The sequence below is a fragment of the Anser brachyrhynchus genome (genome assembly GCF_964034855.1).
Source record: "Anser brachyrhynchus genome assembly, chromosome: 17".
NCBI lineage: Eukaryota > Metazoa > Chordata > Aves > Anseriformes > Anatidae > Anser > Anser brachyrhynchus.
Window position 1 is genome coordinate 7,853,724 of NC_137710.1, and position 17,392 is coordinate 7,871,115.

Below are 17,392 nucleotides of genomic sequence, written 5' to 3' on the forward strand. Positions count from 1 at the left end.
AAAGCAGCATTTGAGAAGGACTACCAAGGACGCAAGGAACATAATGTTTCTCACTTTTCTTTCCCATTGTTGATTGCCTGATGACATTCTTGGGTTGTAATCTGCTTAGCAGTGAGACAATTAAAGTAATATCCTCCACTCAAAATGTAGCCCCAGGTGTTTGCTCAGTGTGCTCATGTGTAAACACCTTTTCCTCTTTTCTTGATCTGCGTAAAACAATCCTGAAACTTTTCTCAGAAATCTCCTGTGTTATTTAAGAATCCTGACATCTGATCCTGCCAACAGCTCCCTTCCCTCCCACCCATGCCCCGTTGATGTCAGCCTTCATAGCAAAAACAGCTTGTAAGGCTCTTTTGTTATATTTCACTCACATCTTCTTATATTCCACTAGATCAGGTCTGCTAATCCCAACACCAGAGAAGAGTGTTGAAATTTACAGCTGCATGTGTTTGGTAATTTATGGTATTTACACTGGAGGGGACATGGCTCCAGTAATAACTGTAATTAATAAAATTACAAATCTACTCTCCCGCACGTAGAGGAGTGCGAAACAGCAGCTGACTTGCTAAATAAGCAGCTTTTCATGGGGTCCTACAGCTCCTTTTCCCTGCCTCCTTCCCCGCTCCCTCCTCCCAGCAGAATGTACATATTGTTCTAAAATGCAACATATATATGCTTTGCTTTTGCTTCCAAGGTGGTACAGGACAAATGGTCATGAAAATAAATACGGGGCACAGACTGCACACATGGAGGTGTTAAAACCCCATGCTGGAAAGGCAAAGGTTAACAGTCACTTTATCTCCAGGGAGCTCTCTCTTCTGCAGAAGAGGGAGAATATAGAGATATTTGTGCATCTAAAGCAATTAAACCCTTTTCCAAACAATTTTGGCACTTACAGGATCCCAGAAAATAGGGAGCAGGTATTGGTAAAAATTGTGGTCTAATGGAAATGATCGTTCCCCATCTAGTCTGTGACCTGGTCAGTGCTCCAGGGGCTGATCCCAGAGCTAGACCTGGAGCTGAACTTGCCTTTCACTGCGCTGCAGATACCAGGACTGTTCTCTTCATAGTGAAGGAACCACACCACATAGTGCCTGCTAACAAGATTCTGCAGTGAGACTCAGCAGCACCCATTGCAACCTGGGGACTAGTGCCCTTTTGTCCCTCTTAGCTCTGGGAAATCAATCAGCTCCCCGATGAGCAAGTATGGAATAATCAGTCAGTTCTGCTCTGTTAAATGCTGTGCAGATGGGTCATGATGATTTGTCTGTGTTGAAATCCTAATGTGTCTGTTACTGTCGAAAACAAACTCACCTGTTTTCCTTTTTTGTTTTTCTCTTTTCTTTCCAGTTTGACAAGTACGCTCCCAAATTAGACAACCCTTACTTTCGACATTCCAACGTGAGTGCTTATTTTTCTAGGTGGTGTCTTTGATAATGGTTCTGCTTGCTCTTTTGCTTGTTTTTGATTGATCAGTAGTTTTTGATTCATTCATTCCTAAAGCTCTTTTTTTCTGTCTTGATTTACTTATTTTTAAGGTACAAAATTTTCTTTAAGCTTTTTTTTTTTAACCTTTGTCTACTGCATTTCTGCTGCTGTGGCTCTGTAATGCTGTGCCTGGGATGGCAGGGAATGCGCAGAAATTGCTAAATCAGTGGTCACTCCAGTATCTTTGCAGCTGGTGCTTCTCACAGTGCAGCAGCCCAGAGTGCATGGCTCTTTCACAAGATTTTGCTCAGGTCACAGGAGTAAGTCAGACTGGTGGTTTCTTCCTGGTGCTCCCCACTGCTCCAAAGCACAAAAACTCTCTATGTTTTGGGACTTGGAAAACTGCTGTATGTGCTCAGGAGAGGCCTAAGCAAAACTTTACCCACTCAACTACAAGGTGGTATGCATGTTGCCTGTGGTTAGTGTGCAATACAGCATCTTGTGGTTCTTTTTTGCTTTGAGAATGATACCAGGTCACATTTCAAAACAGGATCAATTTGTTTACTACTGTAGAAAAACGCAAAGTTAACCAAAAGTGAGCATAGAAACCAAATTGCTCCAATTCCTCCAAGAATGGTGAAAGTTCTGTGCTTCCTGCAATAGTTCCACGAATTGTAAAGGCACACTTCTTCAGCACTATTAAGAAAACTCATCAGATGAGTACATTTCCCAAGTTTTGGCTTTGCTCTTAAAAAAAATTTAAAGCAAATTTAGTGTGTATTTTCACCGTGGCACTTGTCCGACACAGTACTATTTTTGTATGTGCCAGCCTTGGCACCTACCTCCATTATTGTTCAAGTTGTCCTGTGACATAAGCATCTCTTTTTCTTTTGTAGTTCTTTCCAACCTATCCTCCAGCAATGCCTGGAATGCCACCCATGCTTCCACATTCAGGTCCCTTTGGGTCACTTCAGGGAGCATTTCAACCGAAGGTACAAACTTCTTCTTTGAAGGCTTTGTTCTTTTGCTGGGAGAGAAACTGTATTCAGAGTCGTGTCTCTGGTGATTTTGTAGCCCATGATTTAACTAGCGGAAGTGCAACACAGGGTTGGAAGCAATCACCCCACAGATCTGTGAGCATCCTCTGCACAAAGCAGCCAACACTTGAGCAGAAATTTTCTCTTGGCACTACAGATTGTTCCTTGGAAAAGGATGTAGTGGTTCACTTGGGAGGTCAACTGAAACTGGAGAAGTGTACAGGCAAATGCATTATTTGATTGACATATTTACAGCTAATAATAGACCAATGAGTCCCAAATCATTTTATAAATTTAACAGACTGAGATTGCAAAAGATACACTGTGTTTATTTCCAGAAAGAATGAGAAATTGACTGTACAAGTGTGGGAACAATAGGGAGAGACTGCTATAAATGGGTAGAGCAATTTGAAAGAGCTGAATTTTTATTCCCAGCTCCAACACTGTCTGACCTTGGGCAAGTTGCTTAAATCTTATGTTCCTCAGCTTCCTCATCTATAAAGTTATCTTGCAGTGGGTTTATAAGGGTTGATAAATGCCTGGAAGTCTCTTTGAGATAGTGTTTGAAAGGTGCACTGCAAACGTAAGGTATCATTACAACTAGCACTGATTGGCGTTTGGAAATGTTGACATGATAACCACCATTTTCAGTGAATTCTGTGATGTGCACTGTTTTTTCTCCCATACTTGTTCTTATTATTAACTACTTTATAATGTACAGAAAGTATTAAATCCCTCCAAACAAAAAAGATTCATTATATCTATATAGCATTTGTTTGAAAATAGAGCATTTATTCCATTTGTAAGGTGCCATGTGTTTATCTTCCTTACCTACAGTGGTTTTAGAGATTCCTTATCTTGAACTGCATCTCCATAGAGCCCTGCTACTGTGTTAGAGAACATTACGAACCAGCACTGTAGCTTGTCCTTTTCTGTTTGCATTTGCGTGGTCCTTTCCATACCCATACCAAGGAGGTCTGTGTGGTGTGCTTTCCTCAGCAGTGTCACTGACAGAGTGGAAGTCAGTAATTAGCAACCACTGCAAACAAGGCCTCATGCAATCTTCCCAATTCATTTCATTTTTTCAGTGGAACCTGGAGTATTTCCTCAGTTCCCATTGAATCCTTTAGATTATTTTATTTCCTGGATAAATGGCCAATAGCAGAGCCTTTAAAATGGCTTTTTTTTTTCCCTCTAGTAGTGCTGTACGTAATGGCAACAGACAAGGAAGAACAGCAGTTGCCCCTAAGCAGAGGGAGCAAGAGGGACAGAACATAGATAGCCCTTGCTGGGATTGTTGCTAATTGTTGCTGTCCTTGCAAGGAATGGCAGGGGTTCCCTACAGACCCCAAGTTGTCAAGGTCTGAGCTTTCCTTCTCAGGAAAAGCTGCACAAATGAGGTGGAAATGGCAAAATTTTGCTTGCATGAAAATAGGGTTCAGTTTTGCCATAAGGCCACTGCTAATAAGGAGTTTCTGATATACCAGCAGCATCTTTGGGCTTCCATCTTCACCACAGAGCTTTATAGATACCATCTCACTGTAAAATGCCAGTAGACCAAAGAGATTGCACAGCAAGAAAGAAAACATGAGCACAGACCCCTTACATTTTTAAACAGTACTTAGTGCTGTATTATAACAAGCTTTTAATTCATTTTAATGATAGATACATAGAACATTTTCTAGCTTGAGTTTAAACAGCACAAGGTCACATTCTGGTGCCATGGTTAATCACTAACGTCACTTGATCTCTGGACAGTGCAGTTTTTACCTGCAATCTTAACAACCGAAAAAAGGGGGGTGGGGGAAAGAGAGAAGAAAAATAATAGGTTGAAAGGTGGATCTGCCACTTTGGCACGTTATTTTCCAGTTTTCTAGAGGAGGAGTTGAACTGCTGGGCAAAGCCACTCAAGTCTGTTGCATTGTTACTGCATCATGTTTCCGTGCTCTCTCCCTCCCAAGCTGTTTGACCAAAGCCTTCATAAACGCTACAGACCCGATGACTTAGTTTTGGCACACTGAATCCTGCACTTCTTGCTTTCCATAGCAGAGGTCCTGGTTCTGTTTTTCCCCTTCCTGTGTCAGTTGCCTACAGCTGTGTGTGTAAATCCACTGCACATAAATCCAGGCTGACGGTAAACTTCTCAGTTAGTTTCCCAAAGGCATTTCTCACAAGCTAAGAACTTGAAAAGGTCAGAAGTATTCAGTTTACTTTGCTGGAGGAAGCTTTCACATCTTTCTCCAGGGGACAAAGGGACAGGATGACACCATGCTATATTAACATGTTGTGATCTTACAACTCTTGCCTGTATGATAGCTGTAACTTATTTGCCACCTTATATATACCTCAGCTGTCAGACAGGCCCCAAGAGCTCAGATCTGCCTGGGGAACTTGTTGACTTACCTACACGCACACAAGAATCCTCTTTTTAATGAATCTGGAAGTTACGTAGTCCTAGACAAATTAAAACCACCCACACCCATGATTTTACTCATTCCTTGTACTGTTTGAAATCTACCATAATTTGACCTACAATGTGAGCCCAATAACCACTTGGGGAATGAGGTTTTACCCCTTTGCACTCAGCTGTATGGAGGCACCAGGTGCAGTTGCTCTGGGAGTGGGAGATGGATGAATTCCAGAGCGAGAAGACGAACGAGTTCTTGGGGATCGTCTAGGACAGGGCAACAGGTGGGATCCGGAGGAGGAGGAGGAACAGGGATTCATTCAATGAGGTGTTTAATTCTTGCTGGAAAATGATGGGATAAACAATGCAAAGCTATAAAAGACCCACAAGCACCTTCTAAGGTTTCTCATTTTGTCTTGTCAAAGCAAATAGATGGGCTGTTGCCTTTGTAAGCATTGTATCATCTCGCCCCGGATGGAAAAGGGTCCACAGTCCAATAGGTGGAATATGGGACTAGGAGTGCTTGAATTGTTCTGTTCCTGACTGTGATACTGGCTGCTGCCTGAAACATTGAGGGAATCGATCCACCTCTCTCGTTTCCTCTCCTACTGGCTGCCTGTTTTGTCTAAAGAAGAAGCTTTTGGGGGCAAGGGACTGTCTCTTCCCATCCACTTGCATACTGCATAGCACGATGGGGTTGGGATTTCAACTGGGGCTTAGGGGTGCTGCCGTGATACTGTTACTGCTGCTAAACAATAATAGATGACACAGTGGTTAAATGCTGTTGGCTGTCAGTAAAAGATAACATTTAGCACTAATGTAGCAATATGCGTGTTCAAAGCACAGTATAAACATGGACTAATTAATGCTATTAACATCTGATAGAGATGTTAAATGTTTGCTGGTATAAAACAGTTTTATTCACACTCTGTTCTTGTCTTTCAGACTTCAAACCCTATCGATGTAGCAGGTAGACCAGGCACAGTCCACCATACACTGCTGCAGAAGACTCCAGGGGTAGGCAACAATATATAATCTTCCTTTGAGCTTATCTGGATTTACAGTAAACACAGGGATTGCTCATTTAAAAGAGAGAGAGAGCAGCTGATGAGTAAATTTGCCTTGTAGCCTGTGAACATGAAGTCAGGACAGAAGTTTCTTTTTCTGGTGAGACAACAGTAGCCTCCACTAGTCATGAATACAAAGGGATGTATTGACTTCTTTAAACAGAGTCAGAGGGAAATGAGGTGGGAAACCCTTTCAAGATCTTTACCCAAACCATCACTTGGAGAGTAGTTTTATGCACTCTTTTTATGCACACTTTTATTTCAGAACAATTATAAAGTTCAGAAAAGCGTGGGTACTGTTCAGTTGCTGGTATGAAGCTGCTCTGTTTATCATAAAATTTTGCTGAGTTTGGTGCAAGGAATGGAAGAGAAGTTTTAAGCCTGATTTAAGTTCTTCAGGTTTTCCTTGTCACAGGGGACTTCTCTGGAACATTGCTTTCTAAATGCTTTTACTTGTTCAGAGGAAGGAAATTCCCCACCTTTCTGCATATGGGTAGTTTTAGAAAGACTGATTGTTTTATTTCTGCTTTTTCCATAGGTGTCAGACCCTTACAGGCCTCCAGTAAGAGTAAGTAAGGTTTGTGGGGTATTTTATTTTTATACATATATATATAATATATATTTAAAAAATTGTACATATGTTTTTGAAATCTAACATGTCTGGTAGAAAATTTCAAGTTCATCCTTTATTTAAAGCAAAATGTCATAGTTAGCTCTTAGCTGCTTCTGATTAATAACTTTGAGGTTGAATCCCAACCATATTTTGCATCCATTTGTGTGCATTAATAGTTGACAGTATGAAATAAGGGTCACAGAAATAAACGACTACGAGCCTGGACAGATGTTCACAATTGGTCAGATTCATGGTGGCTTAGGTCAATGTGTTTTATCTGTGCTTCTGATGTTCCATAAGAACACTATAGTGGGTACTGCAGATCAGCTGAAAAACAGCAACCTATTCAGCTGCGGCACTGCTCATCCCTGGTGATTGTCAGTACGCTTTTCCTACCCCAATGCAAGCATTCATAATAATTGCTCATGAGTTAGCCTGCAGACCCTGTACAGCAGGGATGAATGAACAGGGCTCTTTTCAGAAACAGGATGGTTAACTATCAACTCCTTTCTCTTCAGCAAGTCATACTGTTCTCTGCAGCCATTTATTTCAGTTTATGAAGGAGGAAGCACAAGTATGAGAGAGCAAGGCAGGGATCTGAGGTCTCCATGAGATGAGGAAGATATCCCACATTCTTCCTGTTTCTTTCCTTCTTAATTTAAACATCATCAGGTGCAGTACAGAAAAAAAAAAAAAAACACCTTAATCACCTATTGTGCCATTTTAGTAGTCAGCCTTTCTCATTGCTTAGTTGACTGTTTGACAGTAAGGGAAATGAAACATTCTATCTGATGTAGATTGCTAACAAATTAATCTAAATTCTTGCACTTTCCATTGCAGAAACCCGGGAAGTGGTGTGCGGTTCATGTACAGATCGCCTGGCAGATCTACCATCACCAGCAAAAGATAAAGGTAATTCAGACAGTTTATGGAACAAAGCCAAGTCTTTTGACTTACATGTTATATTTTAGTGACTAATGAGGAGGAAGCAGTTAGTATTGGTGATCCTTAAACTTGCCTGTATTGACTAACTAACGCTTTCAATCCTTTTGATATTTGTTCTGTCAACTGTAAAGTTTATCTGAGGGCAAAGGAGTTGGGTTGAAGGGTAGCAAAACGAGCAGGAGATACTAAGTGTATAGACAGAAAGAGAAGAAGAAAGGGAAGCAGATGGTAATTTTGCTCCAAATCCAGCTTTATACAAAGCGTACATGTTTAATGTCAATTCCCTTCTATACTAGTACCTCCTGTGGAATACGGAGTATTACCCTAATAAGAATGAAGTGACTTATACCGTGAAGAATGTTTTACCAAGTGTAGAGCAGGCAAGTAGGTTCCTGGTCTTTCTGCATTGCGGTGAAGATAGGGGAGCAGAGGGAGTGGCTTAGAAAATCAAGAAGTAACAAGACATAGGTACGCTGGGGTGCTTTTGCAGGCTCAAAGCTCCCTGTGGCAGGCAGAATAGCAAATAATACGACTTCTGTAGAGTGATGGTTTTTTTTCATAGTTTCTGCTGTAGGTTTTTGACCTGTTAATGAACATTATTAAGTGTTTAAGTGGGTAGATCATAACTAGCGCCTCTACAAGTTGTGTGTGTCCTTTTTATTGTTAAGTAAATATGTCATCTTTAAGCTGTATATTTCTCAAGAGACATACATGTCTTTGACTAAGGTGCAGTTCCTCAGGCTGACCATGCTCACTTCTATAGGGTAAGGATAAAAATAGCCTCTGGAGGAATCTCATAGTCAGTTTTCTTCATCCCTCTCCTCATGCCTTCATGCTGAGTTGTGTTGGCTGGAGGAAAGACAGTCTAGGAACGTCTCTCTCTTTCCAAACTGGAGAAGCAAAACAGACGAGTCCGTCACCCAGCTCCCAAGGCTTCTGTCAGCAGCTTTCCGCCTGCAGAATATTTTTTGTCAGGCTGAGACTGCCGACTGATCCCGCCGTGCAGCGTGCTCAGTGTATCATGTTGCATGCTCCAGTGTGTGTGCTGAGGGGCTAAGAGCTCACTTCAGACCTTATTCATGTGGACGAGGCAGGCAGCTGAGAGGTTGTGGAGTGAAATGGCCTTATAGATGCTGTCAGAGCGCGGCTGCAGTATGTGACCAGAGATGCTGCTGTCACTCTTACTAACTCTCCCTGGCAGTGCTAAGCAGGAATGAGCCTGAACTCCCTCTCTTTTCTCCAACAAAAAAAAGGAAATGCATAATGAGATTGCTTTTGTATCATTTGACAGCAAATGCAGCTGGATCCCCACAAGCTAGAGATAGGTGGTAAACTTGACCTGTTCAGCAGACCTCCTGCCCCTGGCGTGTTTCCAGGCTTCCATTATCCACAGGACCTTGCCAGGCCTCTGTTTTCTACCACAGGTAAGGGAGGATCATCATTTGTTGAAAAAACAAAACAAAACGTAAAAAAGTCAGTGTATTTAATGTGTGTCTCTACAGCTATATATGCCTCAAAAATTAATGGGAGGAATATTCAGAGGGGTGTGGAAGTACTGGGGACAGGTGTGGACTGGGCTCTGAGAGCAGAGCCTGTGGACTCCAGTACAGGTTCTTCTGTGCATCACTGAGATCTCAGTAGTTGGCTCTTAAAGTCGGGTCTGTGCAGCTGGTTCTTATGTGCCTGATTAATTGACTATGGCGTGATTTTAAAAAGCAATTTTGACAAAACACTTGAAAATGTTTCCCGTGCGTAGGATTGGAAATGGCCCTGGTTTCTTCCATGCTTTTGTATTTGCTGTGTTCTTCTTAGCTGCGCCATTCAACAGGTGGTGTTTATTTTCTGAATAAATGGGGTTTTTGTAAAACGGAAAACGATGATAACAACATTGAAAAATATCACAGAAGGTGTATTTGTAAAGCATTTGTTTTTTAAATGTAAAATTCCCTTATATGTTAGAAAGTGCAGCAGTCTCTAAGGCTTAAAACAGAATATTGATTTTAAAAACAAAAGAATTAACTACAGTATATGTAGATAAATTGCTTTGTGATATGTTGAAGAAGTAATTACAATGAATCCAATTACAAAAGTTCAGAAAGCTTCATTGCCCTGTTCTTGATGTCTGACCACAGGAGACTGCAACTCTGACATTCTGGTTTTGGAGGTCACAGCTGCTACTCATGTTGATGTCCATCTACCAGATGTTTTTGTTCTGTTCCAAGGGCCTAACTCCCACCCGGACTTAAACAGATTTTCTTTCTTTATTTAAGATGCTTAAGTCAGCCTTCGAAGTGAGCTGTATCACTTCATACGGTACAACTTAGTCACTTATGTATGTAATTCACTGACAACAAATGTAACTTCCTTTCCTAACTTAACTCTGCTTTTATGATGCAGTATTGCATCATTATTGTTGAAGTGAATGAGATTAGAAGAGTAACAAGTTCTGTCCCAAGCATGACATAAAAGCAACAGAGTTGAATCAAGCTGAAACCGCAGTGGGAAATGACTTTTGAATGAGGATGTCAGACGGTCTTCAGGAACTCCAGTAGTGGTTCAGTTTGTCTTTCAGCCCTTATTTGTGGATGGAAAATCTTAAACATCACGTGCAAGTTTCCACCACATACAATCATTGCTGATACTAGCTGTATATTGTAGAATGCTTTCCTGTATTTTGATCTTTTGGTCTTTGGTACTTTGGTAGTACAGGGACAAGATAATATATTGCATCTACTGGAAGCATAAGTACAGCTGATTTACAAACTTCTGCTTGTTTTCCCATAGCAGCTGTTTCCTTAACACTGTCTTTAGTCTGTCCTGTCTTGTTGTTACAAGAATCTTGCTTCATGTATGTTTTTATTACTTAAGACTGCTGGACAAAGTTTACCCTAACAGGCAAAAACAGTCCATTGAATCAAAGCACCAGTCTAATTGGTGTCTTGAGCTTTTCCTCTTACAAAGATGCAAGCATGGCTTGCTTCTCCATTCATAAAAGCAGGAGGGAACTATTATGGAATAGATACATTAAAGAAGGCAAATTAATAAAAAACTTTTGCTGGAGAGAAACAACCTTACAGCAACTTGTCCATGAGTGCATTAATCACAAGAGCCATTACATGGTAAATCTAGGTAAAGAGTGCTATCAAAGTGAACAAACATTGCAGCAGTAGTATATAGATGAATAAATCTTTTGCTCTGCAATATCTGAGGCATTCTTTTCACCTTATCGAACAAGCATGTCGTTGATGTGAATCATGGGTTCTGCTGCATTGCCTAGTTACTGTGGGAGACATAAGTTATCTTAGGGCCACCTGTCTTCAGGACGGATGTTCGGCTGCCTGGCAGATGCTATATTTAATAACTACCTGACAGCCTGCAGTGCTGCTCCTGGCTTTCTCCGGAGGATTTTTTATTATCAGCCCGTGTAGTTGAGTTTGTAAGCCGTCTCCTTTGAAGAAATCTCCCATCCATTATACACCTTCTGAAATCTTAAAGGATTAGAAAGATGACAGTCTCCATCCATCTTGAGGCATTGGAGCAGTCAGAATGTTTATAGATAACTTCAGGTCTCATTGCCGTGGTCTCTCTTAAGTTTCCTCAACTCATTTTCTGGCTGCTTAGGTTCGTGGTGCCCAGGCTGGTGAGGGATGTGCAGCACTGTCTCCCTCTCAGGCTTTATAGTCTGCTCATGTTCAGAACATGAGTGCATTTTACAATGACTGCCCGTTACTGGACTCTGTTGCCAAGTTAAACCAGGTGCTGGACTGACCAACACCTCCATAAAACCCTGTTCAGGCTTTGTTCAGGACGCATTTTCTCCTATGTACATCAGTTTCTTTCTTCTGTTTCCCTCCACTTTTGCTGTGACCTCCTGTAGTATTATCAGCACCAATTATATATGGTAGAAACTTTGATTCAGAGATGAGGGGGCAGGAACTAGCCAGAGCAGGTCTGTCACCAGTGGGAATCATTCACATGGACAACAGATGAGGCAGAAAACTTTGTGATGAAGGTGACAGGAGAGCTTGAGCACCAGGAAGAGAAGGATCATAATACTATTTTCTATAATAGAAAGTTACCACTGCAGAAAGCAGTGACTGGGTAAGCCAGCTGTTAGTGAACAGCCCATGTTCATGCCCAGTGTGGCTGATGATGTTTGCAAGAGTCAACCTCTTGGTCTCTCCTTTTTACCGACAGAATACAAGAGAAAAGCACTGAAAAGCTTTATTTTGGTGTTGGTCTGTTTTGCACATGAAAAGTGCTGCTTTTCTGTCATTGAGTGGAATTACTAGTTTCTAACAAAAGGAGAGTTAATGCACAGGTATGGCAGATTTTGCTTTCTGCAAGGGAGGCAGAAGTTGTGTTGCATCCAGACAGGATCTAAAAGTTACTGTAGTTGATAATTCGGCTTTGTCTGTAGCATGTGAAGGCCTGGCACAGAGAAGGCACCGACAGGACATTCACAGTCTAAACATTTGCAGAAGGCTGGACTTGTCATTGTAATGCTGGAGCCACAGAAATGTTTTGGTGCATACATCTGAAACAGAAATATTCAAAACTAGATTTCAGGGGCATCTTGAAAATCCCCTGTACTGATCTTCGGGGGCTAAAGCAAGGCCCAGGAGATTCCCCAAACACACTGTCGTTTGCAGGATATGTGGGAATTGATCTTTCTCCAAAACCCACGTATCCCCATGCCAGGTGACACCAGTGCTTTTCACAAGTTGCAGTTGCAGTTTTGTGTGTGTCTGCCTGCAAAAGAAGCAAATCTTTCATTTTCTGCTCTGGTTTTCCTTTATGAAGGCCACCTGAGCATGAACTTAGTCCACCTTGAAATGCAGGACGGACCAGCTTATTTTCAGCCCATTCTTTCACCTTACCTCAACCTGATGTAAAGCAGTGTGCTAAGCAGTGTTCCTTTCCCCCAGGGCAGCATGGCACCATGGCAGTAAGCAGTGTTCAGGAGAGGGAAAAAATATCGCGGGGGGAAGCTGTGTATGCAGAGACAGATGTGAGAGCAAAGATGGGGCTCTCATGGGAGAGGCATGATTGATGTTCCCTGCGTGCCTGTCATTAACTGGTGTTTCACGTAGACTCTAATCAGTCACTTCCGAGCACCTTCTGTCTGGGTGCGTAACCTGGACTGACCCTGTTTAGTGTAAACACAGAGTAATGACTGAAAATGCCAGACAAAGAGATTCACTGCCCAGTTATTGCAGGTGAGCAGCAACACTCAGTGCAAGGTCTCCTCCTGCCTCCTAGTGCTGAGAGACTCCTTCAAAGAGCACCGAGAGAAATCCTGCCCATAGCCATTTGGGGTCTGCCCCAGTCCCACCCATGCTGTTTAAATCTGACTGTGCCCTTGCATCTGGTTCTTGAGTTTGATGGCCAGGACCTCTGTCACTTGCTACTGAACTAAAAAGAGACCTTGTTCTCCCAGGTGCGACACATCCAGCCACCACGCCCTTTGGTCCTTCACCTCATCACAGCAGTTTCCTGCCTACTAACCACTTGGCAGGTAAGTGTAAGTAAACCCTGCCTTCACCTTTATATGTCTGACCCAGTCCTGGCTCTCAGCACAGTCCTGCCTGAGGCACAGTGGCAGAATCAGAGGGAGAGGATTAAACTTTCTCAGGGATGAGAAGCTCGCTCAGAAATTGTCCCACCCACACCAGGTTCCCAGCACACCCCCTGTGATCTCCTCCAAAGGAGAGGAGCAGGATTAGCAGACTCTCCCCTTCGACAGAGTTGGGCATTGCACGGCACACAAGCTGAAACCTGACTTGTAGAGCCCTTCTGTGCTGCTGAATGTGCCCAGGGAAACAGGAGAAATTTTATTTCAAAGGTACCTCAAACAAGCCACAGCTTAAAATGGGCTCCTCCCATGCCCTTTCTTACCTGTGAAAGTTCTTGGCTAGGTTCTATATTAAAGTTCAGTGAACGGTTCCTGGCAAGTAGCTGTTCTGCACATTTTTCCAGTCTTTCAGTTTCCTAATTGGCAGTAAGTAGGGCCTGATTTTCTCAAATTTCCTCATTTTCAAAGCTCACAGGCAGCTCATTGCCAATTAAGGTTCAAGTTCTGTTGATTAATGTTTTAGTAACACTCATCCAATCAGTACATGCAGCATCCCACATGACCCAGTAGACTTCCTTCTGTTGCAAATACCTAGATTTACATCAACTCCTGAACATTCTGTCAAAATTAACTGTATCTCTACAAAGTCACTCAACTACTAAATAGCAAAGGAGAGGGACAAGAACAGCTATTTCAAAATAAGTAAATAAGTAAATAGTTGTTTGTGTAAAAATAAAAGTTACTTGTGCTGTTTGCCTTGATATTTTAAATATAGGCATACGGGGAGCACCTCACCTGTAACATGGCAAGTTAAAGACGTTAAAAAGACAGCCAAAAAGTCAGTGGACAGGAGGAGTTGTTTAGAGATGACCAGTAGGAGAAAAACAAGTGTACTTGCATGTTTTAACCCCTAGCTATCTTTGGAGTGCAGAAACCTGAGTTGGGCACTCAGACCTCTTTTGATGATGGGTGCCTCCAGTGAAAAAACAGGCAGGACTTTTTACAAAGACAAGTGCCAGTAAGGCTAAGGCTATGCTATCATTTCCACCACTATGATCAGGGAATAGATTATGGGAGAGGATTTTGGTACAAACAGACCCATGTGTTTAGTTGGTCTCTGGATGGATGTCCATAGCAGTTAGCTTAGGACTGTCTCTGTGCACCATTACAAAGAGGGTAGAAGGTCGTACACAGAAACAACAGTGAAACAATGCGTCCCCTCAATATGCTGACTCAGGAGCTGCTGATGTTCTTCTTTCAAGGCAACTGCAATGCTGCTGCTATTACAGCTGATAAGGAAGGAGAGTTTCAGCTTAGCAGCAGCCATCCTAATTTCAGCTATTCAAACTTAATTTCTAGCTCCCCTCTGACTAGCATACAAAAGTTTATTACAGCACCTGTTTGCAGTGTGAGCACTGAATCCCTTCTCCCTTTTAACATGCTGGGAATTTTCTGTGCAAAGAACCTTGCAATGAGAAGGATCAGCTTAAAGTCTGGCCTAATCCTACTTGGATTCAGACCGTTAAGAAGGGGAGGGGTGCATTTCATTCTCCAACATTCTTGGCTAAATGCCTGCTAAATCCCTGTTTGCCTTTCCAGATCCATTTAGCAGGTCAAGCACCTTCAGCGGCCTTGGGAACTTAGGCAGCAATGCCTTTGGAGGATTAGGCAGTCATGCTCTGAGTAAGTACTGGCTGGGTTACTGCAGACAAACATCCCTTCCAGAAAAGCCACATGCTAATATTTACAGCAGCTGGTGGTAGTTTTTAAAGAAGTTTATTTCCTAACCTCCATTCTCCTATCTGAAAACACTGCACCTAAGATTTCCAGGTCTCTGCGGTGGGAGCTTTTCTGCATGTCACAGACATCAATAGGTGTGCTCTGTGTCTCCTCACTGCTGAAGGATGTTGCCTTGTGTGTTCTTAGAGGTGCTGGAGCTGCATGACCCCACTGAGCTCTGATACCCCATGGGCATCTAAAGTAACACCCTTCAACAGTGAAGATACACAGTGGAACAGCTATTGATACTTCTCCTAATTCAGCATGTAGACTTTCTCTGTAACCATTGTCTGGAGTTTAAATTACCTGTATAAAATGATTTTACTTCAAAAACATGTTACCTGTAGGCAAGACATGCTTGAGAGCCACACATAAGAGCATGCTTTTGCATCTCATGGTGCAACAGGAATCAGTTGAAGATTGATGGAGGAAAATCAAGTGACTGTTCTAAAAAGCCTACAGCCAAGCTCTATTTTTATACACATACATACATACCACCAAGTAGTCTGGTTTCTTTAACAAAAAAAAAAAATCCCTGAATCCTCAGCTGCAGGCAGCTGATTGCTTGTAACTACCCACAAATTAAAGTTTCTGCCAGTGAGGGAGCTGAGGAAGAATATTGCTTTTGTGCTGGAACCCTTGCTGGGGCGGGGGGAAAAAAGAAGCTGGGCGTTTTCTGTCATTTCTGAGTTATTCAGATGTATAGTGAAAGCTTCCTCCGCAAATAGCCTTAAAAGAGCTGGTGGATCTTCCACCCAGTGCCGGAGGTATCTCTGACCACCTGCTAGTAGCTCCCCCTCACCATGAGCTGCACATTAAATAAGCCTTGAAAGGACAGCTCTGGATTAATTATCGTTGTGCAAAATGCACATGTAATTATTTGGTTTTAATTATTTTTAACTATTCCTCCTCCCCTGCCATTATTCTAGCTCACAACAACATTTTTACTCACAAAGATGGCCCAAACCTGCAGAATTTCAATAATCCCCATGAGCCATGGAATAGACTCCATCGGACCCCGCCGTCCTTCCCAACACCTCCACAGTGGCCCAAGCCGACCGATTCTGAGCGAAGCTCCTCGGTGACAAACCACGACAGAGACAGAGAGCGGGACCGAGAGCCTGAGAAGAGGGATCTTTCTCTGAGTAAAGATGACAGAGACAAAGAGAGGTGAGCCACGTGTGCTTTTGATTCTAGTCTCTTTTTTCTCCGTTTTTTCTTATTTTTTCCTTTACCATCAATTCCCATCTTAAAATCACCTTCAGAGCAAAACATTGCTTGTCTTTGAAACATCTGATAGCTCTGTCCCTGAGATAAGCTCAAGTACTAGTGGCACAAAAAGAAACCTCTGCCTTTTAGGATTTGTCCTCTGTGGAAATACAGTAGGCTAGTCTTTACTTCCCCACTGTCAGGTTTTAAAAAGACACCAGGTTGAGGAAATGAGCACGTCACTGTGTTTTCAGGGTGTATGCAGCTGTTTTCACCAGCCTCCTTTAGGAGTGCTATAAATTCTGAATTCCTGGAGGTGGTATTGTGATGGGTTCTTTGTAGACAGTCATAGCTCCCATTACAAATATGCTGATGAATTCAAATGTTAGCTGGACATTAACAAGGTAAAAATGCAAATGCCTGTATCTGGAGCAGTGTATGTGAATCCATTAGCAAATCTGATTTTAAAAAATTGCACTGTAGGCAAGCCCTTATTAATGATGACAGGACTGTATCACCTGAGCTATAGATACTTCATTAGCTTCCAGCTATATGATTTTCAAGCTGTAAATTTCAGACCCTGGTTGTCTCCAACAGGCTACTTCTTTGTAGACAATAACAGCCTGCAAACCTTAGATGTGTGCATTTCATTGCTGATCAGGGTTTTGTAGTTTGCCTGGAGTGTTTTTAATGAGCTCTTCAGGCAGTGCCTGTGAACAAGATTATATAGAAGGAATAGGCTGAAAATCATCTTGCTTTAAATGTTAAACTGTCTGACACGCTTGTATGGATAGTCATTCAGATAGGAAGCTCCCTTGTTGGCTTCAGCATAAATCATTTCCAAGCCAAGGTTACTTCACTTTTAAGAGTGTTCACTCAGGGGTTAACATCTCTGTTATATGTCTATTAATTCAGCCAAAGCTATCCCCAGCATCCTTGTTTAGACATGGTTTTAATAAGCTACATCCTTGACCAGCAATTAGGACTACCACAGAGAGATAAATCTGGTTAGCAAGTGTAATCATAAGGGATAAATACCCACAGAATTACCCAAAACACCTCCAGTTTACAGCACCATGATTCTTATGACTCAGATGCAAGCCCAGCATTGAAGGTAGGCATCACTGAGCTCCTCAGCTGCATAATGCAGTTCTCTCAATCCCACCGTCATACTTTGTGTTTAAAGTGTTTATTCAGAGCAGAGTGCTTCTAGAAGGTGAACATTATTTATTCACTTAAAGACATGGGAGTAAGAGCAACTAATTGGCTTGCTCACAGAGAGAGGTGCAGTTGGAAACAAACCCCATTCTCATGCCTTCTTCTAAACAATGG

At 42.2% G+C, this 17,392-nt stretch overlaps 1 protein-coding gene across 25 annotated transcripts in view; it reads left to right on the top strand.

Moving 5' to 3' along the window:
• The window catches only part of FBRSL1 (fibrosin like 1), a 518,655-nt gene that overhangs the window by 497,592 nt on the left and 3,671 nt on the right, over positions 1-17,392 (top strand). For 18 of the 25 annotated variants that reach the window (XM_080558948.1, XM_080558970.1, XM_080558959.1 and 15 more), the window contains 9 exons: positions 1,351-1,401; positions 2,325-2,420; positions 5,818-5,889; positions 6,478-6,516; positions 7,393-7,464; positions 8,789-8,921; positions 12,938-13,015; positions 14,672-14,755; positions 15,781-16,021. In XM_080558948.1, the coding sequence (XP_080415074.1) occupies positions 1,351-1,401; positions 2,325-2,420; positions 5,818-5,889; positions 6,478-6,516; positions 7,393-7,464; positions 8,789-8,921; positions 12,938-13,015; positions 14,672-14,755; positions 15,781-16,021 (866 nt within the window). The remainder of the gene's footprint in view (positions 1-1,350; positions 1,402-2,324; positions 2,421-5,817; positions 5,890-6,477; positions 6,517-7,392; positions 7,465-8,788; positions 8,922-12,937; positions 13,016-14,671; positions 14,756-15,780; positions 16,022-17,392) is intronic. The other 7 variants (XM_080558956.1, XM_080558950.1, XM_080558953.1 and 4 more) reach the window with 4 other exon arrangements.